Source organism: Acartia tonsa, chromosome 5, assembly GCF_053477335.1.
Source record: "Acartia tonsa isolate MP-2025a chromosome 5, ASM5347733v1, whole genome shotgun sequence".
In the NCBI taxonomy this organism is placed as follows: Eukaryota; Metazoa; Arthropoda; class Copepoda; order Calanoida; family Acartiidae; genus Acartia; species Acartia tonsa.
The window spans coordinates 30,379,568-30,402,055 of record NC_137264.1 but is presented as its reverse complement, the minus strand read 5'-3'; the positions used below and the strand labels follow the sequence as shown (position 1 = coordinate 30,402,055).

The following is a 22,488-nucleotide window of genomic DNA, read 5'->3' as shown; positions in this document are numbered from 1 at the left end:
GAATATTCCCTGAAAAGTACATCCTATAAAATTAGCTGTTATTAGCTACATTAAAGGATGAACTAACCGACAGACAGAAATCGTTAAACTTTATATAAATGATAAAAATATTATATATATCCTTATATAAAAGTAACAGGATGTATGTCTATACCGAAGGATCTCGCTAACCGCTATCCCGATAAAGTTCTCTTTACAATGTAGCTTTTCATTGGTCCAGGGAAGGTTTAACTTTTTTGTTTGTTTTTTGGATGGGAACCAACACATCACAAAGGGAAATTGCTCCTAGAAAAAATTAACTTCCCACAAAAATTGTTAAAAAATAGAATTAAAAATAAGGGGTCGACTTCTCCCTTTCCCTTTTCAAGTACACCTAGAGGCTTCTAGGGTGCGAATCATCTAGCAATTATGATATTAGAAGACAATGTTAATCGATTAAATTATTACAGAACCTTAGAAAATAGAAATATTATGTCCAAGGACATTACTGACCAAAAAATCGAAATACTACTTTACTTTTGATTGATTATTCGTTAATTTTCAGGGTTATGATAAACAATTTAGATTCGTTTTTCCTTTTACAGTATGATGGCAAGTATTTCATGAATGGCACTCTTTGTGGAGGATTCATGGAGGGTATAACAGCTATTTATGTACAAAGTTTTCCTTGTTCTTTTCCTCTGCATTTTACCTTGAATGTTTGGAGAAATTTTGTTAACTTGAGTCAAACTTCCCTCTGCTTTACTTGTAAAAACAGTAATTCCACCTTCCTCATACGACTAGGAATCAAGAAAAAAAATAAAGTATAGATGGAAAAAAAACATAATATGCATTGTTTTGTTACGAATTATATTCTTCAGTCTACCTCATTTTCCTGTGATATAAAGTAAAAGATCTCGGAAACTGGTAGTCTGAATTAATTGTACTTTTCAGAAAAGCTTTATAAATGTCTTTGAAAGGTTTTTTTCCTTACCCCATTCGCCCTCCCCAAGAATCTAGGATCAAGGGTACTAGTTGTATTTAAAAGTAATGTTTTATATCATTAACCTACTTAAAAAGATTTTTTTTTACATTTTGAACTCAAATATGGTCATGAAAGCAAAAGCTGATCATCCCTTCCATCATTGTTAAAATCTGTAACCTGCAAACCAGAACTATACCTGAGTAGAGTATAGTGGAGATCTAACAATTAGATCATTAAATCCAACATTAATTAAATCTGTAATGAGTAAAGCATAACTATACCTGGGTAGAATATAGTGGAGATCCAACAATTAGATCATCCAGACCATCATTGTTCAAGTCTGTAACCAGCAAAGCAGATCCAAAATATTCTCCTGTTTGATTTCCTAAATTTTACGAGTAATTAAACCATTATAATATACATAATACAAGTATTCCATTTTTTAAAATAGATCATTTTATTTATAAAAAAAATGGTTGAAAGACAGACATATGGATATAATTTTATCAAAGTAGCACAAATGATTTAAAACCTATGAATTGTTGATGTATAATAGCATCTTTGACACCAGGTATTCTACTATTCTCTTTCTCTAAACTTACAATTACAACCTAAAAACATAAAAAAAAATGGATTTGTCCTATTATATACATATATTAAATAGCTTAAGCCTAAGTACAACATGGATCTTTTGCAGTATTAGTGTGCTTATTTGTAATGCTTAATACAAATATTTTATCAACCTGCAGTTGCCCTTATGTCTTTCTAAATTTTTTTCAGCTTAAGTAGAAACACTTTAAATTTAAAAGCATTTTAGAAATTACGTAATTGTATTTTGTGGGAGTTAAAAGTTTTCACTTCACACAAAAAAGTACGTTATAATAAAGTTCTTTACTTTTCTCCTATGCATCAAGATTAAATCAATTTAAACACTTTTTTACCATAACTTACTCAAACTTTTTCTTCTTTGCAAAAGACTTTTTTCATTTCCTTTTTCGTGTAGCGCAACTTTTATATTACTATGGTATGCCGAAAGTCAATCAATATTACAGGTTTAATGAGGGTTTTTTTGGGTAAAAATAAAGATCGTATCTCATTGAATATAGCTGAATATTGCAGCGTCGGCAAGTGCATGTCAAGCGCAATTTTCTCCATCCCTGTAATCACTGAGGGGCTACCTAGCCTGACCTAAAGTTATAAACAAACAAAAACTTTTCTCTCTTCCTTATATTAATTAGGAGAGAGGGGTTTCTGTGCTCAACAAGGCACTTTGAGGGAAAATGGACAAGGGTAGGTAATCTTTGATATAAAAATTTTGTGAATTTGATTATATATCCTATTGATTTTATCTACATATTTTCCTTATTGCACCTAATTATACTTGTAAAAAAATTCTCTGAATTGAAATAAAGTAGAATTAAAGACTATTTTTAAAATTTAATTATGATTTAATGATGTCATTATGTCGGAGCTAATGCAAACTTCCTATTAAACTAAAAGGTTCTAATTAGCCAAAATTACAGAAAACATTATTCATCATTATTACTTGTAATTAACGGTAGGCAGCTTTCCGTGGATATTAAAAAATTATAATATTATGATTTTTATTTGATTATATGTTGTCTATATACAGTGCTAAAAATGATCAGTATGGCTAAGAACCGGTTCTAATCTAGAAAATATTAATAGATTTAAAAGCCATATCTTTTTTGCTAAAGAATTGATCTTACCTGTCCTTGTCGTTTATAACCACCTCTAGGGGCTCCTAACACATATTTAGTCCCTTTAAAATTTCCTGAAAAAAGACATCTTTTTATATTGGGTAAAATTTTATAAATATTTTAGTTTTTAAAAGAGTATGATAAATTCACTGAGTGAAAAAGTCTCTGATAATTCTTAGTTATTTATTGAAATATATTTCGGTGAACATGGCACTCTCTTCAGTCTTGTAGTTTAGCTTGATGTTAAATGAGTGTTCGCCTAAATTAGCTACCAAAGTTAAAACTAACCCCCCCCCCCCCCACTTCCCCCTTACACCAAAAATAAGAAGAATCTATTTATGCCAACCTAATTTGTAAGATATTGAGACCAATGAATTAATTTTGTTAGCAGTAATTAATTCTGTAAATATGCATGTATTTCTAAATTGAATTAAAAGAAAATAATTTTACCTACAGCTATGCTATATCCACTGAAATCACTTTTAGTAACTTCATTATTTTCATAATACTTCAGGTTTCCAAAAACTGTCTCCTTATCGCTGAAATTAATTTTTTTGCTTTACAATATACAGGGTGCGCCACATAAAACCGGACTTTTTCTAAATTGTAAACAAATTAACATAAAATCGTCAATTTTATAGATTTTATTAAATTTTAAAAAATGGGAAGCAAACTAGGTATATGACTATTATATCATTGAATAAAATCGCCGCCAGCATCAATCACCGCCACTACCCGCCTCCTCAACCGCCGGCAGTCCCAGGACAAAATGTACCTGTCCAAGCTGGCGAAGTTCTCCTTGATAGTGGCAATGAGGGAGGTCTTTGTGGTATGAGCACGTCTATTGGTGCATGCTTTAAAGTAGCTCCAGGCCCAAAAGTCCATTGAATTAAGATCGGGCTGCTGGGAGGCCACATTTCCTTAGGATTGTGAGTAACCGCAGGATCCAAATTCACCCAACTTTCAAGCTACCCTTTGACACGGAGGCCTTTATTTGAACCACAGTTGAGCTAGAACGACCTTCTATACCTTTTTGGAAATGGCATGAAGATTCAGCTAGGGTTGTCAGCGCAACACATAGTCTAAAATGAGTTTTTAAGTTCCATATGGGTCTTTAACGTCGAGAACCGAGAAATTTTCACGATTTTAAACGATTTTTGACGTTTTTGACATCTCTAAATCTGCCACGTTTCACTTTGCCGGAGTACTACAGCCAAGGCATTTTAGATAGAGATCTCTAGTCTTTTCTAGTGTCTTACTTATGTATCTAACAGTATCCCCAGCAAGTTGCATAACTCTACCTTATCTACAGATGGGCTGAGGTCCGATTTAGTAGGCCCTAGTCGAGAATCCAGATTATATCACCAGCGCATTTCGAATCTGCCTTGTTGAACATAAGCGCGGCCAGTTCGGAGAACGAGCCCATATTCGTCCAAAGATTTTTTTGTGCTTAAAGGTCATTACCTAAGCTTTTTATAGTGGGGTCAAACGTCCTGATTGGTCAAGTAGTTTTGACGCTATGACCGTTTAAAAAAAGTCCGGTTTTATGTGGCGCACCCTGATGAAAATAAGTTACTATTTATGCCTGCGTTAATAGTATTTCATTAGAGTAAAACACTAGAGAGAGAAAGGGTTAAAAACTGTTTCTCCCCATCGCACTATCCTTGTACTGACTTTCAAGTGGGTCATTGAAAATCAATCAATTGTGTGGTGTGTATTAACACAGCCAAATAGCAGGAAATAATTTGGTAGCAGACAAATAAGGTAATTGAAAAAGGAAGGGAGGTAGTTATCTGTATATACATCTATCTGATAGTATTGCTGCGCTACTGTACATCGACTGTATAAGATAAATTTTGCCAATAATAAATTAGATTATAATAATATTTATTTGATAATACAAAGTTTGAGATGTTGATTTTGTTTGACAGTTATTAAGAGGATTTTACTTAGTGATATCTATATGACAGAATACTGTGGACTCATAGGTTAATAAAGTTTAAGGATCACCTACCCAAAACACAATATCCTTATGTTGCATTTTAGTTATCTTTAAAACACTATTCTAATATTGCATTTTAGTTTTCTTAAAATAGATTTTTTTAATTACTTTCTCACTTTATTATTTATTTTTAGTTTTGATTTTAACCCATAAAACTTTGCTTTCTGAACAATAATACACAAAATTCAATCGTATCAGAATAAAATTTTATAACATTGAATGCGCTACAAAAAATGAAAAATAGTTTTAAAATTTTCTATTTTTGGATAAGCGTTACCTTTAACTTTCCTCACCTTGTAGACCATCGTAGGAAGAAATATAAACTAATTGATAACTGATTAATATTTCATCAAATTATCTGGAAATTTACTGACATCATTGTATAGAGTTATCAAAGTATAAAATTATTAAACAATTAGAAGATTTATTAAACTGAGGCTATCAAAACATTTCTTTGATCTATTTTGTTGGTTTTGGCAGTTCCAAAACATAATCATATCTATTGCTCATAGTTTAAATTACGTTTAAATTACTAGCCACGCTTGGTTTTTTATTAAATGAATAAGTTAGGGTACAATGTTTGGCACTTTCGATATAAGTAAATGATAATAAAAAACCCATAGAATGCGATAATAACTTCAGAAAAATCGAAGAAAATAGTTTTAATACTTAATTAACGTTTTTAAGTTTTTCTTCAAAAAGTTTAGATAAGATGCCTTTAAAAGTCGTCTATGATTTTGTCAGGGATAAAAATGTAACTTTAAAATAAGAATTACAACATATTTTTTCAATTAGTACAAAGTAAAATTTTGAACATTTTATTGATCAGTATATTTTTTAAAATGTGAAGTAGAAACCTGAATATTTTATCATGAAAATTGTGTTATGATTTGATTGTCTGCTAGATTACAAGAAAAAAGATACTGACAGTACTTGTTGGTTCTTTAAAAATAATTAGGTAGATTACTTTCAGAACCCCTCTTTTTGCAACGTTATTTCAATAGAACAGAGCCGTAGTCTTAGTGTACTCAATATCTAGACAGCCAACCATTGTTTTAGAATTGTTCAATTTTTTTAACTTCTGATAAAAACAGAATTAATGGTATTTTTGTAAATATTATACCTCCAAGAAATGGCTATACTTCCCAATCATATGTTGTGTGATATTTAAGAGGAATTATTTTGATATAATGTCATTAAAATATTCGTTAAAAAAAGTGCTATTCTAGCTTATACTTTACATTTTAATGTGTATGATAATTCAAATAAAAGATAATGAAGATTTATATTATATTTAATTGTTATAATTATAAAGAAAAACCTGGAAACAGTAAAAAACTGACTTTATTTTATTGACGTAGGGAAAATTTTGTCAAATATTTGAATAAAAAAACAATATGAAACAAAATAAATTATTTTTAATATAGTCACAAAAAGGCTTAATGAGTTTAGGAAATATTTCATTTACTAATCATGTCATTTAAACTCTATTCCACAGAATACAGTGTAAAAAGATGTTCTCGTTTTAATTTTAAGTAATTTCAAATACATTTTAATACCTTTTAATGATTTATTTTTTGAAACATCTTTTTATAAAATGTTATTGATTTTTGAAGTTATATGTTAAAATGTTTTTAAATTTTGTTAACATTTTGTTTTAAATGTAGAAAATTGGTAATTCTAAACATTCAAAAAATGATTTTATTAAATTTTCATCACTTAAATTGCATGTTTGATGAAATTTTCAACTGATAATTCAAGAAAAATTGTTTAAGTTTTATTATATTTTACTTTGAAATGTTAAAAAAATATAATTATTGTCAAAATGTGGAAGTTATACTTTCCTCAAAAAAAGACCTAAAACATGCAAATTAACACGTGTAATGAGATTTTTTTTCTTTCAGGTTTAATTTTAAATAATTATTGATATTTTTTGTAAAAAGGATTTTATATAAAAAGTTTTAAAACTCGAGTTATGTAGTGGTTCTAAAAAAGGTTGCAAATTTATGCAATTTTCTTGCAAAAAAAATTTTCTAGGATTTTAAAAATAGCAAAGGGTGTTATTAGACGTACTTACAGATACAATTGCAAAGTCATTTTGGCCAAACACTAAAATAAAGTTTTGACATCTGAGGGTCCAACCGTGTAGCGGCTACTCATCTAGAGGCCTCTACGGGGAGGGGATTCGACCCCCCCTACAACTTTAAAATTTAGTTTAATAAAAAGAAAAAGTAAAAATTTTTTGAGGATGGTCATTTTGTATGGGCGTTTTTTCTAGGGGGAAGGGGGTAACCTCCCACAAATTAGTTATAGATACCTTTCCGTGACCTATGAGAAGCTACACTTTAAAGTATAATCATGTCTATTCAGTGGTTTGCGTGATCCTTTGGTTTACATAGACACAAAGACAGACAGATATCCTGATACTTTAATATAATGATCCTAATAAAATATAAATTAGTTTTCGAAAACGTAACCGTCCTCAAAGGGCTAGAATTAAGGGATGATTGTGGCAACAGATGGAAACTATACAGGTTGCTAAAAATTTGCATAATTTTATATCAGGGCTCGGCAGAACCACTGAAACAACACAAGTCAACAGTTGAGCCTCATTAAAAAATATGATGCACTTCAGTCGAGTTTCATTTTAAGTACTAGGCTTCATTCATTTTGCGAAACGCACCAATATTTGTAACCTTGACTTCAACAAAGCAACGAATAATTAATGGTAATCCAACAAAATGTACATTTATCATAACAACTGCTACAACTGCTAGAAAATACATATTGATGCAAAAACGATAATCGTTCCCTCAGTTGCGGGGCTAACCTTAGCCTTACTAAATCCACAATTATGCCTTGCAAAAGGGAGCAGCCTATAGTGCCAAATAAAAAATGACTTCATACAATACTAATGATCAATGGCCAAGGCCAGTATACATTGTAATTTACCAATGGTAAAACGTATACTGGCCTCTAATTGGTCATTTAATTGTGTGACGTCATTTTTTGGGCACTATAAGATGCTTCACATAAAAGTGTATAAAACAACACTCAAAATTTAAATAACCTGATGGAAAGGAATGAGCCAGACCAATCATAAGCACCAGGAGTTCCTATCAACAACTAAAACAATGTCATTTTCAATAAATACAATAAATATTTGAAAACATTTCAATATAGTAAAAATCAGATGTTGGAATATGAAATCCATAATTTAAACAATGGTCTATTCTAAGGGTAAAAACCGTTGGCATATGGCTTGAAAATACTTTTGCATCTTTGTAATTGTTTTCTTGATTTCATAGTTATGACATTACTGTCCTTGTTAGCAAAGCTACTCTATGAGCATGAAATGTCAATTAATAATTAGGTACCACCCTACGCCTACCACATCTCCAAATAACCAAAAACATTCTCTGTGCCCATGTAATTTAGTTTTTAGCAGGGAAGCTACTCTATAATTTAAATTGTCCAACTGTCACAATGTAAGAATTGGAATAGGGAAACGTTAATTTCTCGGCTGTTTTTTAAGATAGACGGCTGAAAGTTGTTGTGCATAATGCCCTACCAATAAGCAATCTACTATGTCTGTCGGTCTGTCAGTCAAGCTACCAATGACCCCTAATAAATCATTTTATGACATTGAACATCAGCTTTATAACCTACCTTTTATATTTGTTTATCTACATTTTTTGTGTTTTGCTTACTTTGGAAGTTTTCATCCTTATCAATAAAAGAAAATATCATTGTGCTACTTTGGTATAGTCTGTCCTTTTTAAAACTAAAACCCACCTCATCTTGATGAGAGTATATGCTGAACCCAGCCTCTGCATACAGAGAAAAATACTAAAATAAAAATATCAACAATAACCTAACAATGATGATTAGGTTCAATAGTGATAATTATTCCACCCCCACCTCAAAAGATTGTTAATAATAATGGATGTAATCGCAGTTGGAAGAAAATCTTACAAATAATAGTAAGATGGTATAATAAACACAAAAAAAGAATATATTATCATACAACAATTCTAAATTAATCCATTTTATCATAAATTTATTTTTAGAATAGCCATGAACAATTTCAAACCATTAGTTGCATAAAGTTTCAGCTTTCACTGTATATCTGAACTTTGCAGTTCTTTAATAATCTAAAAAATTTATATTTTCTTTTTTTGCGCATTAACTTTCCGACAAGAAAAACCAAACCGACGAACAAAACATTATAATGAATGAAAATAACTTTCTGATCGAATATAATAATGAAAAGAAAACAGTTTAAGTTTTGAAAAGAATAAATAATCATAATATTTAAAATGAATAAACAGCTTTTAAATGGTTTTATTCATACTTCCTATGAAATGTACCATTGTCTTATATCTTAAATCAAATTTTTTAAAATAGAATAATGCATGTATAAAACTTTTTGTTAAAAAGAGCATTTCTACAGTTGGATCGGTTGACTTACCAACCCACGAGTTCCATCTCCAAACAGCTCTCTAAAATTGAAAAAAAAGTTCATGGAAAGAAATCGAACTAGCGAGTTTCGACGTATTTTCACAGTAGAGTTTCTACCTATTTCTGGCCCTTGTGGGGGACTCTAACCATTCATTACCTAACCTACCCTAAAATAACCCTTCAAAAGCTACTGTGAAAATACAACGAAACCCGCTACTTCGATTTCCTTCCCTGATCCAAAAGAAATCTTAAACGTTCACAGAGATTTTCCAGGGGGGCGTCGGCCCAAATTCTTTTTTCTTTAGATTTAATTCTACAATTCTACATCAGGAACGTGAAAGAGGATAAAGTACCCACTTCAACTCCAATTATCCCCTATTCAGATTTTGAACCTACCATCCCACAAAAAAAAGGCTTGGGCGTTCTTCTCCTACAACCCCCTTTCTTACGACCCTGTATCAAAATATTAAAATATTATAAACATGTATTGAATAATTGATTGAATATGTTATAGAAAAAAAACATGTTTGTAATGATAATTTATTTACATTTCAAACAAAATACAACACAAAAGAATGATTATATTTTATTCTTAAAATTCAAATTTTCCTTTATATTATAAAAAGCCTTTTTTTGAACATATAGTCATATGCCTTGGAGCATTTTAAAGTTGGTTTAGTGCTCTAAAAAGTTAAAGTAAAGCCTAGATACTAAATGAATATAAATTAAGTAAAATTTTAAGCACTCAGAGTAAATGGAAAACTAGGACTATCAAGAGACAAAAAACTCAAAATGCACTGCTAGATTAATATTTTTATAAACTGAAGAAACTTATCTTTGTTTGCCAAATAATTACAAAAATTTTAAGTATTTTAGTCACTTGATAATCCTAGCTTTTAATATCCTTTGGGTGCTTAAAAGTTTCGCTTTATTTGAATTTATTTGTATAACATAAAAACTATGTCAAATTAAAATCTCATTTGTAACAAAAGGCGGCAGAAATAGAATTGCCCATTCAATGATTATTTTTTTTTTAAATTAATAAAGCAAAAATCGTACCAACCTTTTTTTAGTTTTGGGGGGTATTTATTTCTAGGGACGATTTCTCTTGGGATGGTTGTTGTACCCTCCCCCAAAATAGTTAAAAACTTTCCCAGGACCTAAGAGAAGCTACCCTGTAAATTAGAACCATATCAGTTCAGTGTTTAGCAAGATCCTTTGGTACAGTCAGACAGACAGAGATCCTGTTACTTTTATATGAGAATCACCTGATTTCTGGAAATTGTGGTCCTTCATAAAATTGATCGCCATTTAAATCCATTCCCCAGCATGACCCTTTCATTGCCAAATACATGTCTAAACAAGGACGACAACATTCATAAAAGCAAAGCTCTGAAATTAGAAGAAAGGACAAACGATCAATAACACTTGCAGAGTGTCAGAACTTAGTAAGAAGATCATAATTTCTAAGTCTGAATTGTACATATATTTGTTGCAAAATTGCGACATGCTTTTATTTTTAGGATTTGATTATAGGGATGCCCCGCTTGTAATACTGTACCGTGTTGTCCTAAGAATCATTATTCCAAAAATTAGATGAAAGGGATAATTACATAAAAAAAAATATATTTCTTTAAATCAGCATGTTTTAAATAAACGTACAGACTTTCTGGTAATGAATATAGAGTTGCTACGCTTTCTAAATTTTCCCTTATTCATTAAGAAACATAAGGCGAAGTTTGAAATCGATAGGATAATTGTAACATGTCTATTTTAATAATTTTAAAATACAAAAAAATGCCAAAGAAAGTTAAAATTCAGAATGTTTTAAATAGACGTACGGACTTTCTGGTAACGATTATAGAGTTGCTAAGCTTTCTAATTAGGCCAGACAAACAAACAAGAATAGAGTAATACGGCATTTATTTAACATAATATAGGAGTTTGGAATATTTTTGTAGAAATCCACCCAAAATACGGACTTTCTAGTGTGATGTATAGTCCCTTTCTTCCTGATTTAAGAGCAATGCATGTATTTTATAGTTTAGCTTTTAGTTCTTGTGTCAACCGTTTCGGAGCAAGACATTGCTCTGCAACACGACACGAACATAAAAGTGAACAGTTGTCTTAATATTAATATTATTATTGTATGTTAATCTTGTCTTGAATTAATACACTTTATAAGAATATTTAGCTGTTTGTTCTTGCTATTACTACACGTCATTTTGGCGCAGTAGTGTAGTACGAATCTATAGCTCAGATTTTCTTTTAATTGTATTATTTCTTTGCTTTTGGTTTTTGTTCAGGATATTTGTAGTGACCAGGATGGACATTTCTGAATGGAGGAAGATGTCTCAGGTGGAGAAGGATGAGTACATGATTACTTTTTGGGGTACGGTCAAGAATGAGATTCATGCTATTGGGACTAAAATTGATAATGTGGCGGCGGAGCTGGGTGGGCGTATAGCGCCACTGGAGACGAAAATTCAAGAGTTGACGGATAATGTTGATACTAATGTTGCTGCGGTTACTGGACTGGCTACTCGGATGGACAATTTAGAAGATCGTCTTAATAAGGTGGTGGAGCCTAGTGTTGATAATGATATCAAGACTGAGAATGTGACCGTTGTGGATGAGTTTATGACTGGCCAGCAGCGAATTCTTGATAAGATTGCCCAGCAGAATAGTTTGAATGACCAGCAGAATGGTTCGAATACCCAGCAGAATGGGTCGAATAACCAGCAGAATACCCAGCAGAATGGGTCGAATAACCAGCAGAATGGTTTAAATAACTCTATGCCGTGGCAGAGGACGGCTGGTGGATCTGGAGGATTTGGAGGATCAGAAGAGAAGCCTAAATTGTTTGCTGGTGGTTCTCGGCCTATTTTTGGTGGTATGCAGGGAAATGAAGATAAGATCATAAAACTTTGGGAATTGTCTAGAGTTGATGCTGTGGATAATATCTATAATGGAGTTCTCATGTGGTGGCCAGCCCTTTCTGAGGTTGATGCGGAGGATTTTAATACGCTCAATTTTTTTGAAGCTGGACTGAGTGATTCGCAGGTTAGTTGGTGTAAATCTCTTGTTTATGTACCAGATAGATCTCTGTATGTTTCGCAGGGGGAGGAGAATGTGCATAGGTACAATGAAACGTGTGCTAAACTTGATGATCAGTTCAGAAAAAATGCGCCTGAATTTGCGGTTGACGATGATGTGATTTTCTTTGATGATTATTTGGAGAGATTTTGGATGACTACTAGACGTTATCATATGACTAATCATCAAGTGTGTAAGGAAATTTTGTTTGATAAATGTGTGGGTGTAAGAACCGCTTGTGGTTATACACTAAAACCTGCTGATATGGAGAATAGACAATTAACATTAAAGGGGTACTTGTGTAAGATGCGAGAGACATTTTTACCACCCGACATGAAAAATGTGTGTAAAGATGCGTATTTGAGTGTTAAGCAACATGAGAATGATAAGATTGATGCATTTTTTGATAAGATACTATCTTTCTGGAAACGTGCGTATCCGAAACCAACTGATGATATGTTCATGGATTTCTATTCTCAAGTGTGTAATGTGGTTTTATCTCCACTTTTGGCTAATCAGATGCGTCAATTTGCGTTGGATTTGGAGCGTGACGGACAAGTGCGAATGATAACGAAGTTTTGGACAGAGTTAATAGTTAAAGCACAATTGATTGTTAAAGGGCTACAATTTAATCAAATTTCAGGGTCAATGGCTAGAGGATGTACAACAAACCAGATGGCTTTGGCTAAGACGATGGTTGGTGGCGTTGGTTCCAAGTCAAATCCTGTAACTATTGATCAGGTTAGTGATGAAGATAATTTGTCATATGAAATAAATCAATGTGAAATTGATTTAGCTGATGAATTTGGTGGACCAGCTGAACTTATTCCTTTAATTGGCGCAATTCAAGGTGGTTTTATTTGTTATTATTGCAACAGAAAGGGTCACATGATGAGGGATTGTTTTGATATTAGAGATAAAAAGTTGCCTAATCCTAAAGGAAAATACTTTTTGCGGTGGGGAAACAAGCCTTTTGTTCCTTATAAGACGGGGCAAAAGAGTTTTAAAAAGAATGAAAATAGTATGGATAAAAAGAAATTGGTTGGTGAAATTGAAGGAGAGGTGAAAGAAGGGGAGGATACGAAGGAAGTGGCGCATGTTGATGGTTTAGGGGCAAGCGATTATGAAGACGACCTTGTAGCGGAAGTCGAGGCATGGAATAATGCTATTATAGATGACATTTTATGGTTTTAATGTTTTGAATGTATTATAATCATAAAACCTTATTCCATTTTCTACTTGTTACGCGGCATTGTTTTGATTTATGCGCATTGTAAATAAACAACAACAAAACAAAATTAATGATAAAGAGTGAACGAAGCAACTCTAATTTTGTGATAATTTATTTTGATGGTTTATTTTGAATTATGAAAAGATAACATATTGTTTATAAGCCTATATGAAATTATGAGATTATGTTATAATGGAAATCAAAATAATTAATTTAGTTTTTGATTATGTTTTGTTGAAATTAGGAAAATTCATTTTTTGTTTCAGACTGTTGTGGAGTCTAACAGAGATAAGAATAATAAAAAAGTGAAAATGAAAAACGAATTAGGAATACAATTTTGTAAAATTGCTATTGAAAAATATTAAATTGAATTTTAAATTGAATTAAATTTGATAAAAATGTGAAATTAGATATTTGAAAAGTATTAAATTTTGATGAAATGTGGAAAATTGTTTTAAAAGATGAGTCAGTTATTGTGATTTAAAGTATTCGATTTTAAAACAATTATATTGCGATTTAGTAATGTTGATTCAGCAAAATTTTTAATGAAGTTTAGAATTTCATGAAGCAAAATTGTTATAATGCATTAGATATAATCGTGGAGAAGTCTCTTTCTATGAAGGAAGGGAGGGGCTGTCTCTCGGAGCTGGTATGCACAAATATGGTGGAGCTGTCTCTTTTGTTGGAGGAGAAAGGGGGAGTGAACATATTTGCAACGAAGATTGCACTACCTCTCAGAGTTGGTATGCGCAGATATGGGGGAGCTGTCTCTTTTGTTTGAGAAAAAGGGGGAGTGACCATATTTGCAAAGAAATTTGCACTATATCTCAGAGCTGGTATGCGCAAAATGGGGTGGTGTATAGAGGTAGCTGCAATGATTATCGGGCGTGGAGCGCACCATGCGCAGAAAGTTGAGCTGCGCAGAGAAGCAAAGCTGCGCAAGAAGGTGCTCTCAGGTATTTAGATATATAGTTAGTTGAATTTCGACTTTTAAACCTTTTATACATCTCAGTTTTAATCTGACAATAATAGTTTTGTTAGGTAATATTTTATTGAATTTCAAAAGAATTGAACTTATGGTATTTGGAAAGATTAATTTGCTTGGTGATTGATAATATTTTATCATGTCATATTTCTTAAACTGTTTTTAACCTATTTTTGAATGGGGGGTCAAAAATATACTAGGACACCTATAGAATCAGACTGCAGAGCCCAAATTTGAATTAAGTCCCCAGTAAACTTTTTTTGGGGGATTTAAAAATTAATTTTTAGTGTTGCTGTAATCATTTTGACCGAAGCAAAAGCTTTTTTTTTACTTCGGGTAATATTGTGGCTTACAGAACATTTTTATATAATTCACTTTATATTGATACAATAAAAAAACATTACTCTGTTCATTGGAAATAATTTTTTTTCACAAAACAATTAATTTCATTGAAAAATCTAACATTTACAATAAAACAAATAATTCTGAAATCTAACCAATAAGAAGCCTTGTTTTATATAATTCTTTACAATTCAAAAAAAGAGTGTTTTCACAAAGTGACTTATTTCCAATGTAGTTAAATATTTTTTATTTAAATAAAATGAAAAGAATGAAAACCATACACATAAAAGATACATACTTTTTAAAATCATTTTAAAAGATAAGTTTGAATAATCTTATTTAATAACACATTTGTATATGTGACAAAAATAAATTTGTTGTATTGCTTAAACATTTGTTGTCATTTAACCCTTTACAGCCATTTTTTATGTTTTTAAAATAAGTGAGAGAACACAAACATGTTCATGTTAATTCGTTGATATATTATAAATAATTAACTTTTTAGTGAATTTTTATAGTAAAATCATAAGGCCTAATTTTACTCTATACCAGAATACAATATTTATGAAGCAAAACACTCTAAAAGCTACGAATTTTACCCAAATAAAAAAAAGACCTTTTGCTCGGATCAAAATGATCACGGCAACAGTAAAAATTAATATTTAAATCCCCCCCAAAAAGTTTATTGGGGACTTAATTCAAATTTTGGCTCTGCAGTCTCATTCTACTGGTGTCATAGCATATTTTTTATATACGTTTTAAAAATAGGTTAAAAACAGTTTAATACAACTTCTTTTATTGTGTTACAAGTTTATTTGTTCAGTGAAAACATTTATTTATGGCAGCTAAAATAATTGTATTTTATTTTAGATTGGCTGAGAAGAGTGTTTGTGGTGATTGGGAGATACTGTCATCATTATTTATTTGATGGTGAGTTGTTAAGATTTTGTTTCATGTTGTTAACATTTGATTACCATTATATATATATATTGCTGTTCGAAAATTAGTTTTATAAAATTTGTTATATATATATTAATATCGATATTAATTCTTATGTACAGTGATTTATCCATCAATTGGCATCTAAAAGTTTGTAATATTTTAGATTGGTCGGAGAGAAGTTTTACTGATTGTGGATTAACAAATAGTTTGGGGAGTTTCTGTTGGCCGGAGAGAAGTCTTGTTGATTGTGGATTAAGAGATATTTTGGACGTTTCTGTTGGTGGATGAAATATTGTCGGTGAGTGAATTGTTTTATTCAGTTATTTTGTTATTTGTTGTAGACAGATAGATAGTTATTTGATAGACAATTGGATAGTTACAACCTCATAACTGTTGGTGTTAGTTAGATAGCTGTTTTATAAGTTTCATGAAGATTCTGAGATGGCGGCTGGAGCGGCTGAAGTCTATGTTCCAACAAAGATTGGTGGCATGGAAATCCTGACCTTAATTGATAGCGGCAATGCAAGAGGCTGCCTGATATCTCAAGTGTTGGCTAGAAAGCTTGATTGTGTGATTGAAGAAACGGATTCGAAAGCAACAGGCGTGCAGGGTTCCAGCATCAAGATTGATGGTGTTGTTCGGAATGTTGAATTTCAGATTGGAGGTCACAGTTTTCAAGAAGATTGCTTTGTTATTTCCGGCATGACTGTACCTATGAACCTAGGCAGTTATTGGCTGAACAAAAATAACGTGAAGACGATATTTGCCAAAGACGGCAACAGGATTGAGATGCATGGAATCAGTGTGAATTTAGTAGCTAAACGGAAAATTGTAGTGAAGAATTTGGTTCATACAGTTTTGGAGAAAATGGAGAAAGCAAGAACTAAGAAACCTGAGATTAATGTAGCTGAGTTACAAGACCAAAAATGGATTTGCTCATTGAAAAATCGAATAGAAATTCCTGCATTGAGTACAGTGGTGGTAGAAGTTTCAACTAAGGGAAATATGCCTGAAGGACAGTTGTGTTATATAGCTCCTAGACAAGGTTACTGTAGCCGAAACAACTTGTTGATAAACGAAGGAATTACTGAGGTGGGAAAGAACGGTAAAATTATGACTAAAATCACGAATTTTGAAACTGTTAAGAAATCTGTTCCTGCTGGTACTTTGGTTGGAAATTTGTTTTTGGCGGAGAAGATAGCAATGCTGCAAGAGAACAGAGTTAAAGAAGATGTGTCAACAACATTAAAGAAGATTCGTTTTATTAAAGATAAATTGAAGTTGGATAAAGTTCCGTTTTTAAAAGATAATGTTTCTTTGAAAGGAAGAATAGTTGGTTTGTTTTTAAAGAATTTCAAGGCGTTATCGATTGATCCTACGGATATTGGATCTTGTACTTTGGAGGAGTATGATATTCAGTTGGTTCCTGGAGCTCAACCTTTCAAGAATAGGATGATTAGACTCAATCCTCATCATGCAGAGAAACTAAAAGAACAGATTGATTTATGGTTGGAAACAGATGTGATAGAAGAATGTAATTCACCGTTTAATTCTGGAATTTTTGCTGTTAAGAAGAAGGTTGGAAATACTAACGAGGTGAAAGTCCGTTTTGTCCTGGACTACCGCTCGTTAAATGAGATAACTGAGAAGATCTGTTACCCTTTGCCTAATATTGGTGAGCTATTTGACAAACTTGGAGGAAAGAAGATTTTTACGTCTATTGACCTAACTTCAGCGTATAATTCAATGCATTTGAAGGAATCTGTCAGGAAATATACAGCATTTTGTTCTAATGGACGGCAATATTGCTTCAAGAGGCTTCCGTTCGGATTGACCAATGCTCCAAGTGCATTTGTAAAGTTGATGGATAGAGTAATGGATTTGAGTCCTGAATTAAGGGCATTTTGCCTAGTTTATTTGGACGATGTTCTTGTATATAGTATGAATGTGGAGGAACATCTGGAGCATTTGAATACTCTACTACGAACATTCTGTGAAGCAGGCCTCAAGATTAATCTTGGAAAATGTACATTGTTTGCAGAGGAAGTGAAATTTCTGGGCCATATTATAAATGCAGAAGGCATATTTATGGACCAAGCATATATTGAAAAGATTAAGAATTGGCCAGTACCTGAAACAGGTAAAGATATTCAAAGATTTACTGGTTTCATAAATTATTATGGTTCATATTTCAAGAATTTTTCTGATATTACGGCACCATTGAACAAATTCAGAAACAGTAGTAAAATAGAATGGGATGAAAAAAGTATGGAAGCCTTTACAAAGACTAGAGAATTGTTCTGTGAAGAAATAAGTAAATCGTTCCCGGATTGGAGGATGGAGGCTGAACCATTTGTGTTGGATACAGATTGGTCATCTACAGCTATGTCTGCGGTGTTAAGTCAAAAACAAAATGGACAAGAGAAGATGATATCGTGTTGGTCACGTGTTTGTTCAACTCATGAAGCCAATTATGCAGCACATAAAGGAGAATTATGTGCATTAGTAAATGCTGTTGAAAGATTTGAATGTTATTTGAGACACAAGAAGTTTATCGTGAGAACTGATTCAGCTGCACTGAAACATCTATCTACTTGGAGGCAGAACGGATATTTTGTTGGTCTCACCATAAGGTGGATAAACTTTTTATCCACCTTCAGTTATGAGGTTGTACATAGGCAGGACAAGATGCATACTAATGTTGATATATTGTCACGTACTGCATTAAAGGATAGTAAAGATAGGATATCTAAATTATCGACAGACGAACAAGGAGAGTTAATATTGGATACTGTATATCAATTAGAAGATCCTAAATTATGTCTTATTGCAGGAATTGGAGCAGAGACGGCCAGTCAAATATCATCCAGATTGAAGGCGAGAGAATTTAGTCGTAGCCTGGAGAAGGATCCTGTTTTAGTTGAGGTGAGGAAATTTATTGTAAATAATGTCAAACCTACGTCCAGAGAATTGTCTCAAATGCCTTATCGTGGTAAACAAATATTAAGATTTTTTGAACATTTGAGTTATAAAGATGGTTTAATTATCTTGACTTCACCTATGCGGCTCCAGAAAGAATTTCAATTTATTGAACGGGTAGTGGTACCTATTGGAATGTACAATAAAGTTTTCTTGTTAGCTCATGCAGATGTTACAGCGGGGCATAGGGGTTATTTGGAAACTTTGAGCAGGATTAATCGTCACTTCATTTTTCCCTATGTGTCTAAATATGTAGCGGCGGCAGTTGCAAATTGTGTCATTTGTTTGAATAGACGTAAAAAACCTAAACATAATCATAATATAGAATTTTCTCCTTTGGCTGGGGAAGCTATGGCAGAGTTGGCCATAGATGCTTTAGGTCCTTTGAATGAGTGTGAATATAATGGAGTCATTTGTAAGCACATTTTAATAGTAGTTGACAGTTGTACTAGATATGTGTGGTTGTTTGCTATTGAGGATGTTAAAGCTGAAACAATTATTGAATGTTTGAAGTTTAATTTATTTTCTGTTTGGGGACTATGCGAGAGAATCAGGACTGACAATGCACAAAGTTTCAAATCAAAAGTTTTTAGGGAAGTTTGTTTAAGGTTGGGAATTGAACAAATTTTTATCCCTCCAAGATCAGCAAATTCGAATTACAGTGAAAGATACAACCAATCGGTGTATTCGTTTCTTAAGACTGATTTACGTTTTCAAGATGGAGATTGGGCTTATAAACTTAAAGCTACACAATTTTGTATGAACACTTCTTTCAATCGGAGGTTAGGATGTTCCCCGTATTTTAAGATGTTTCTAAGAAACCCTAAGCTTCCACTTGACTCATTTGATCCGTTAACCCGCTCGAAAATTAAACATATGAATTTTTCAGAGTTATTGGAGTGCCTTGACAAAAATTGGAGAACTGGACAAGAAAGAACTGAGAAGTATTTACAGGTAGAAAATACAGAAAGGATAGGTCGGCCGATAGCTATAAATTCCTATTGTTATATTTTTTATGACGTCACAACGATTGGTGTAGCTCGTAAACTCTGCTCGCTATGGGTGGGTCCGTGTCTAGTGACAAAAGTAATTTCTGATAGTTTATTCGAGGTTCAACCCCTAGAAAAGTGTAGATTGAAAGACAAAGGGGTAAGAATTGTACCAAGAGATAAAATATATGTTATTGAGAGTACTTTAGACTTGACTCCAGATGAAAAGATTGACTTAGTGATTACAGATGAGTTTTTCTCTGTGGATAATACCTTGAAAGTAAACTATGACTTTCCCAATACTTTAAGAAATTTAACTTGTTCAGGCGTTTCTGAAGAGGAGAATAGTTGTGGCGCTAGTCCAGAGGTGGTTGGAAGGCGGAAGGATGGACAGGTAACACCAGATTTTTTGGAGAAATCTTTTTTGGGTGTTGGGTTGTCACAGCAAAGGTCAAATGTTTCTCAGGATAATGAAAATTTAGATGATTTAGTTGAGGATCTTAGTGATACTTTGGAAAGTACTCATATTTCTGATAGTGTAGATTCGAATGATATGACTGACAAAACTAAGTTAGACTCTACATATTCTACTATTAGTAAGGATAGTGTTTTTCATGGAGATTATGCCTCTGATAATAGTTTAGTAGACAACAGTTTGGGTGTAGAGGATGTTAACATGGAATCTGCTAGAGAGTTAGAGTCTCGGATGAGTATTTTAGAGGACACTTTTCCAAAACTGCAAAGTAAAATTGTAAACTTGGAACAACGAAGGGGAAGTGTTAAACGAGGTAGAGATGTTGAGGAGGATGAATTAGATAGATCGTTAGATAACGCAAAATTGCAAAAAATGTCTGAGACTATTCCTGTTAAAGGTCGTCCTAAAGGTTCTACAAATGAAGTACAATTACAAAAATTGGAAGAGGATAGACAAAACAGAGAAAAGGACAGATTAGAACGTTATTCAGTAGCAGATGTAGTAACTAGGAACCTCGCAAAATTGATTAAAAAATAATATTTGTAATAATTTGTATAATATTTGCAGGAGAAGAGATTACCACGAAAACCGTAGGGAGCGTGATGACAAGAGAGGAAGCGGCGGTGGTGATAGACATGACCGGAATAGACGAGATGGAGATCGTGGTATGCGCAAGAGGTCGCCTGACGCTTGTAGTTCAAAGAGTGGACGTGCTGGACCAGTACCTGTGAAAAAATCCAAGGATGATAGAGGAGTCAGGTACTTGGATATTTTGTTATTTGTTGTTGTGATGCAGGTTTATTGTTTGATTGTTGTTGGTGGTATGTATACGTCACAGGATCCACGGTTAGCAGCTTATGATTGTTCTCAAATAAGTAATGTTGAACTTAGATCAGCTGCCTGTTTGCATGATAGGATGGAACCGGTCAGATCTGTGGAATTATTGGGGTTAGCAGAAACCGATTTTATACTGTCAGAAGCCATTAGTTGTGAGGTTCGACTAAAATTGGAGCGCTGGTTTTGCGGTACCGCGAGTCATGTGCACGTACTAGACGTGCCACATGAAAAACAGGTAGAGTTGAGTATGGACGAATGTAGAAGGATTTTTCATTCTGGCAAGTATCAGCATGATGGTATTAGTTTTAAAATAAACATAGACTTGCCAACTGTTCACAGTTTCACAGTTAATGGTCACCTTTCTGGGATGTTGGTGGTGAAAATATTCAATGCAAGACACTGGGAATATACGCGCACAATATGTGGTTCAATTTAGGTTTTGCTGTTGGGACTTTGCATATTTTAGTAAAAAATACACCCGTTTTGATCAAGGGAAATGTTGTTATGGATTATGATAAAAAGACGATTGTGGCGAATTTTGAAGATAATCATTTGTGGGCAACATCAACTTCTCCATATTTTCCGTATGTAGTACGAAAACCGGCCAGTAATTTTAAGGTAGTTTTTCAAGATACATTCAATTTAACTACGTGGAATGAACAACTTTTTGTTTCTAACTTGGAAAGGAATATTTTAGTTAAAATTATGGGAACAGAGAAACTTACTTTGCAGCATCTGGATTTCAACATTTTTGTGACAGAATTGGAGGGTATCAAGTTTTTAGAGGAACCGAAGGCGGCTGTTAGAAGTTATTTTGGGGATTTGTTAAAACAGGAAGCTAGATTTGATTTGAATGCTATGTTTTTGGCTAGCAGAGAAAGGAATGAGAGGATGATGGAACTTTTTAGTATTTCTAGATGTGCTCAAACAGAAGTTAGATCAAATGTACAGATGCATCATGGGTTCAGAATTATATACCTGGGAGAAATTGCTAAGTATGAAAAGTGTACAGCGGTTGAAATTCCAGTAAAGTTAGGTGTGGATTATGGATGTGCAGTAGGACATTTGATGGTGGATTATAAAGGTGAGACAGTTGGAATACAAGAATATAGTAGAATGATTGTTGCAGTAGAGGATATAAAATTGTTAAATTGTTCGCAAAGTCCGGTATTTTTGAAGTTGACAGCTAATTTGTTCCTTGGGAATCAGGGGCAGGGACTCGAACTTCTGCACATTGCCAATGAAAAATCAGAACATGTGGGACAAAAGATTTTTCTGAACGATGAAAAAGTGTTTATTGCTGATTTTAATAAGACTATTAAATATCAGGGATTAGAGGATTTTGAGGATTTTAATGGACAAGCTTCTAAGTTGGATTTTGTTGATCATAAGTTGTCATTTTTCGAACAGGTTACAGGTCCTTGGTTTGGTTTAGAACATTTGTTCAAAGATATATTACCATTG

General features: G+C 32.8%; 2 protein-coding genes across 2 annotated transcripts in view; one reads left to right on the top strand and one right to left on the bottom strand.

Annotated features, from left to right (window-relative positions):
- LOC145319257 (integrin alpha-PS5-like) overlaps positions 1–22,488 on the bottom strand; it is a 69,137-nt gene that overhangs the window by 34,054 nt on the left and 12,595 nt on the right. The window contains exons 6-14 of the mRNA XM_080161269.1: positions 10,417–10,504; positions 9,159–9,189; positions 8,483–8,536; positions 7,758–7,813; positions 3,136–3,224; positions 2,695–2,759; positions 1,497–1,575; positions 1,246–1,349; positions 692–779 (exon numbers count right to left, since the gene is read on the bottom strand). Coding sequence (XP_080017395.1) covers positions 692–779; positions 1,246–1,349; positions 1,497–1,575; positions 2,695–2,759; positions 3,136–3,224; positions 7,758–7,813; positions 8,483–8,536; positions 9,159–9,189; positions 10,417–10,504 — 654 coding nt within the window. The remainder of the gene's footprint in view (positions 1–691; positions 780–1,245; positions 1,350–1,496; positions 1,576–2,694; positions 2,760–3,135; positions 3,225–7,757; positions 7,814–8,482; positions 8,537–9,158; positions 9,190–10,416; positions 10,505–22,488) is intronic.
- On the top strand, positions 11,141–13,995 carry LOC145319255 (uncharacterized). Its single transcript, XM_080161266.1, has 3 exons — positions 11,141–12,211; positions 12,888–12,985; positions 13,742–13,995. Exons 1-2 carry the CDS (start codon positions 11,474–11,476, stop codon positions 12,972–12,974), a joined length of 825 nt encoding a protein of 274 aa, XP_080017392.1. The 5' UTR covers positions 11,141–11,473; the 3' UTR covers positions 12,975–12,985; positions 13,742–13,995.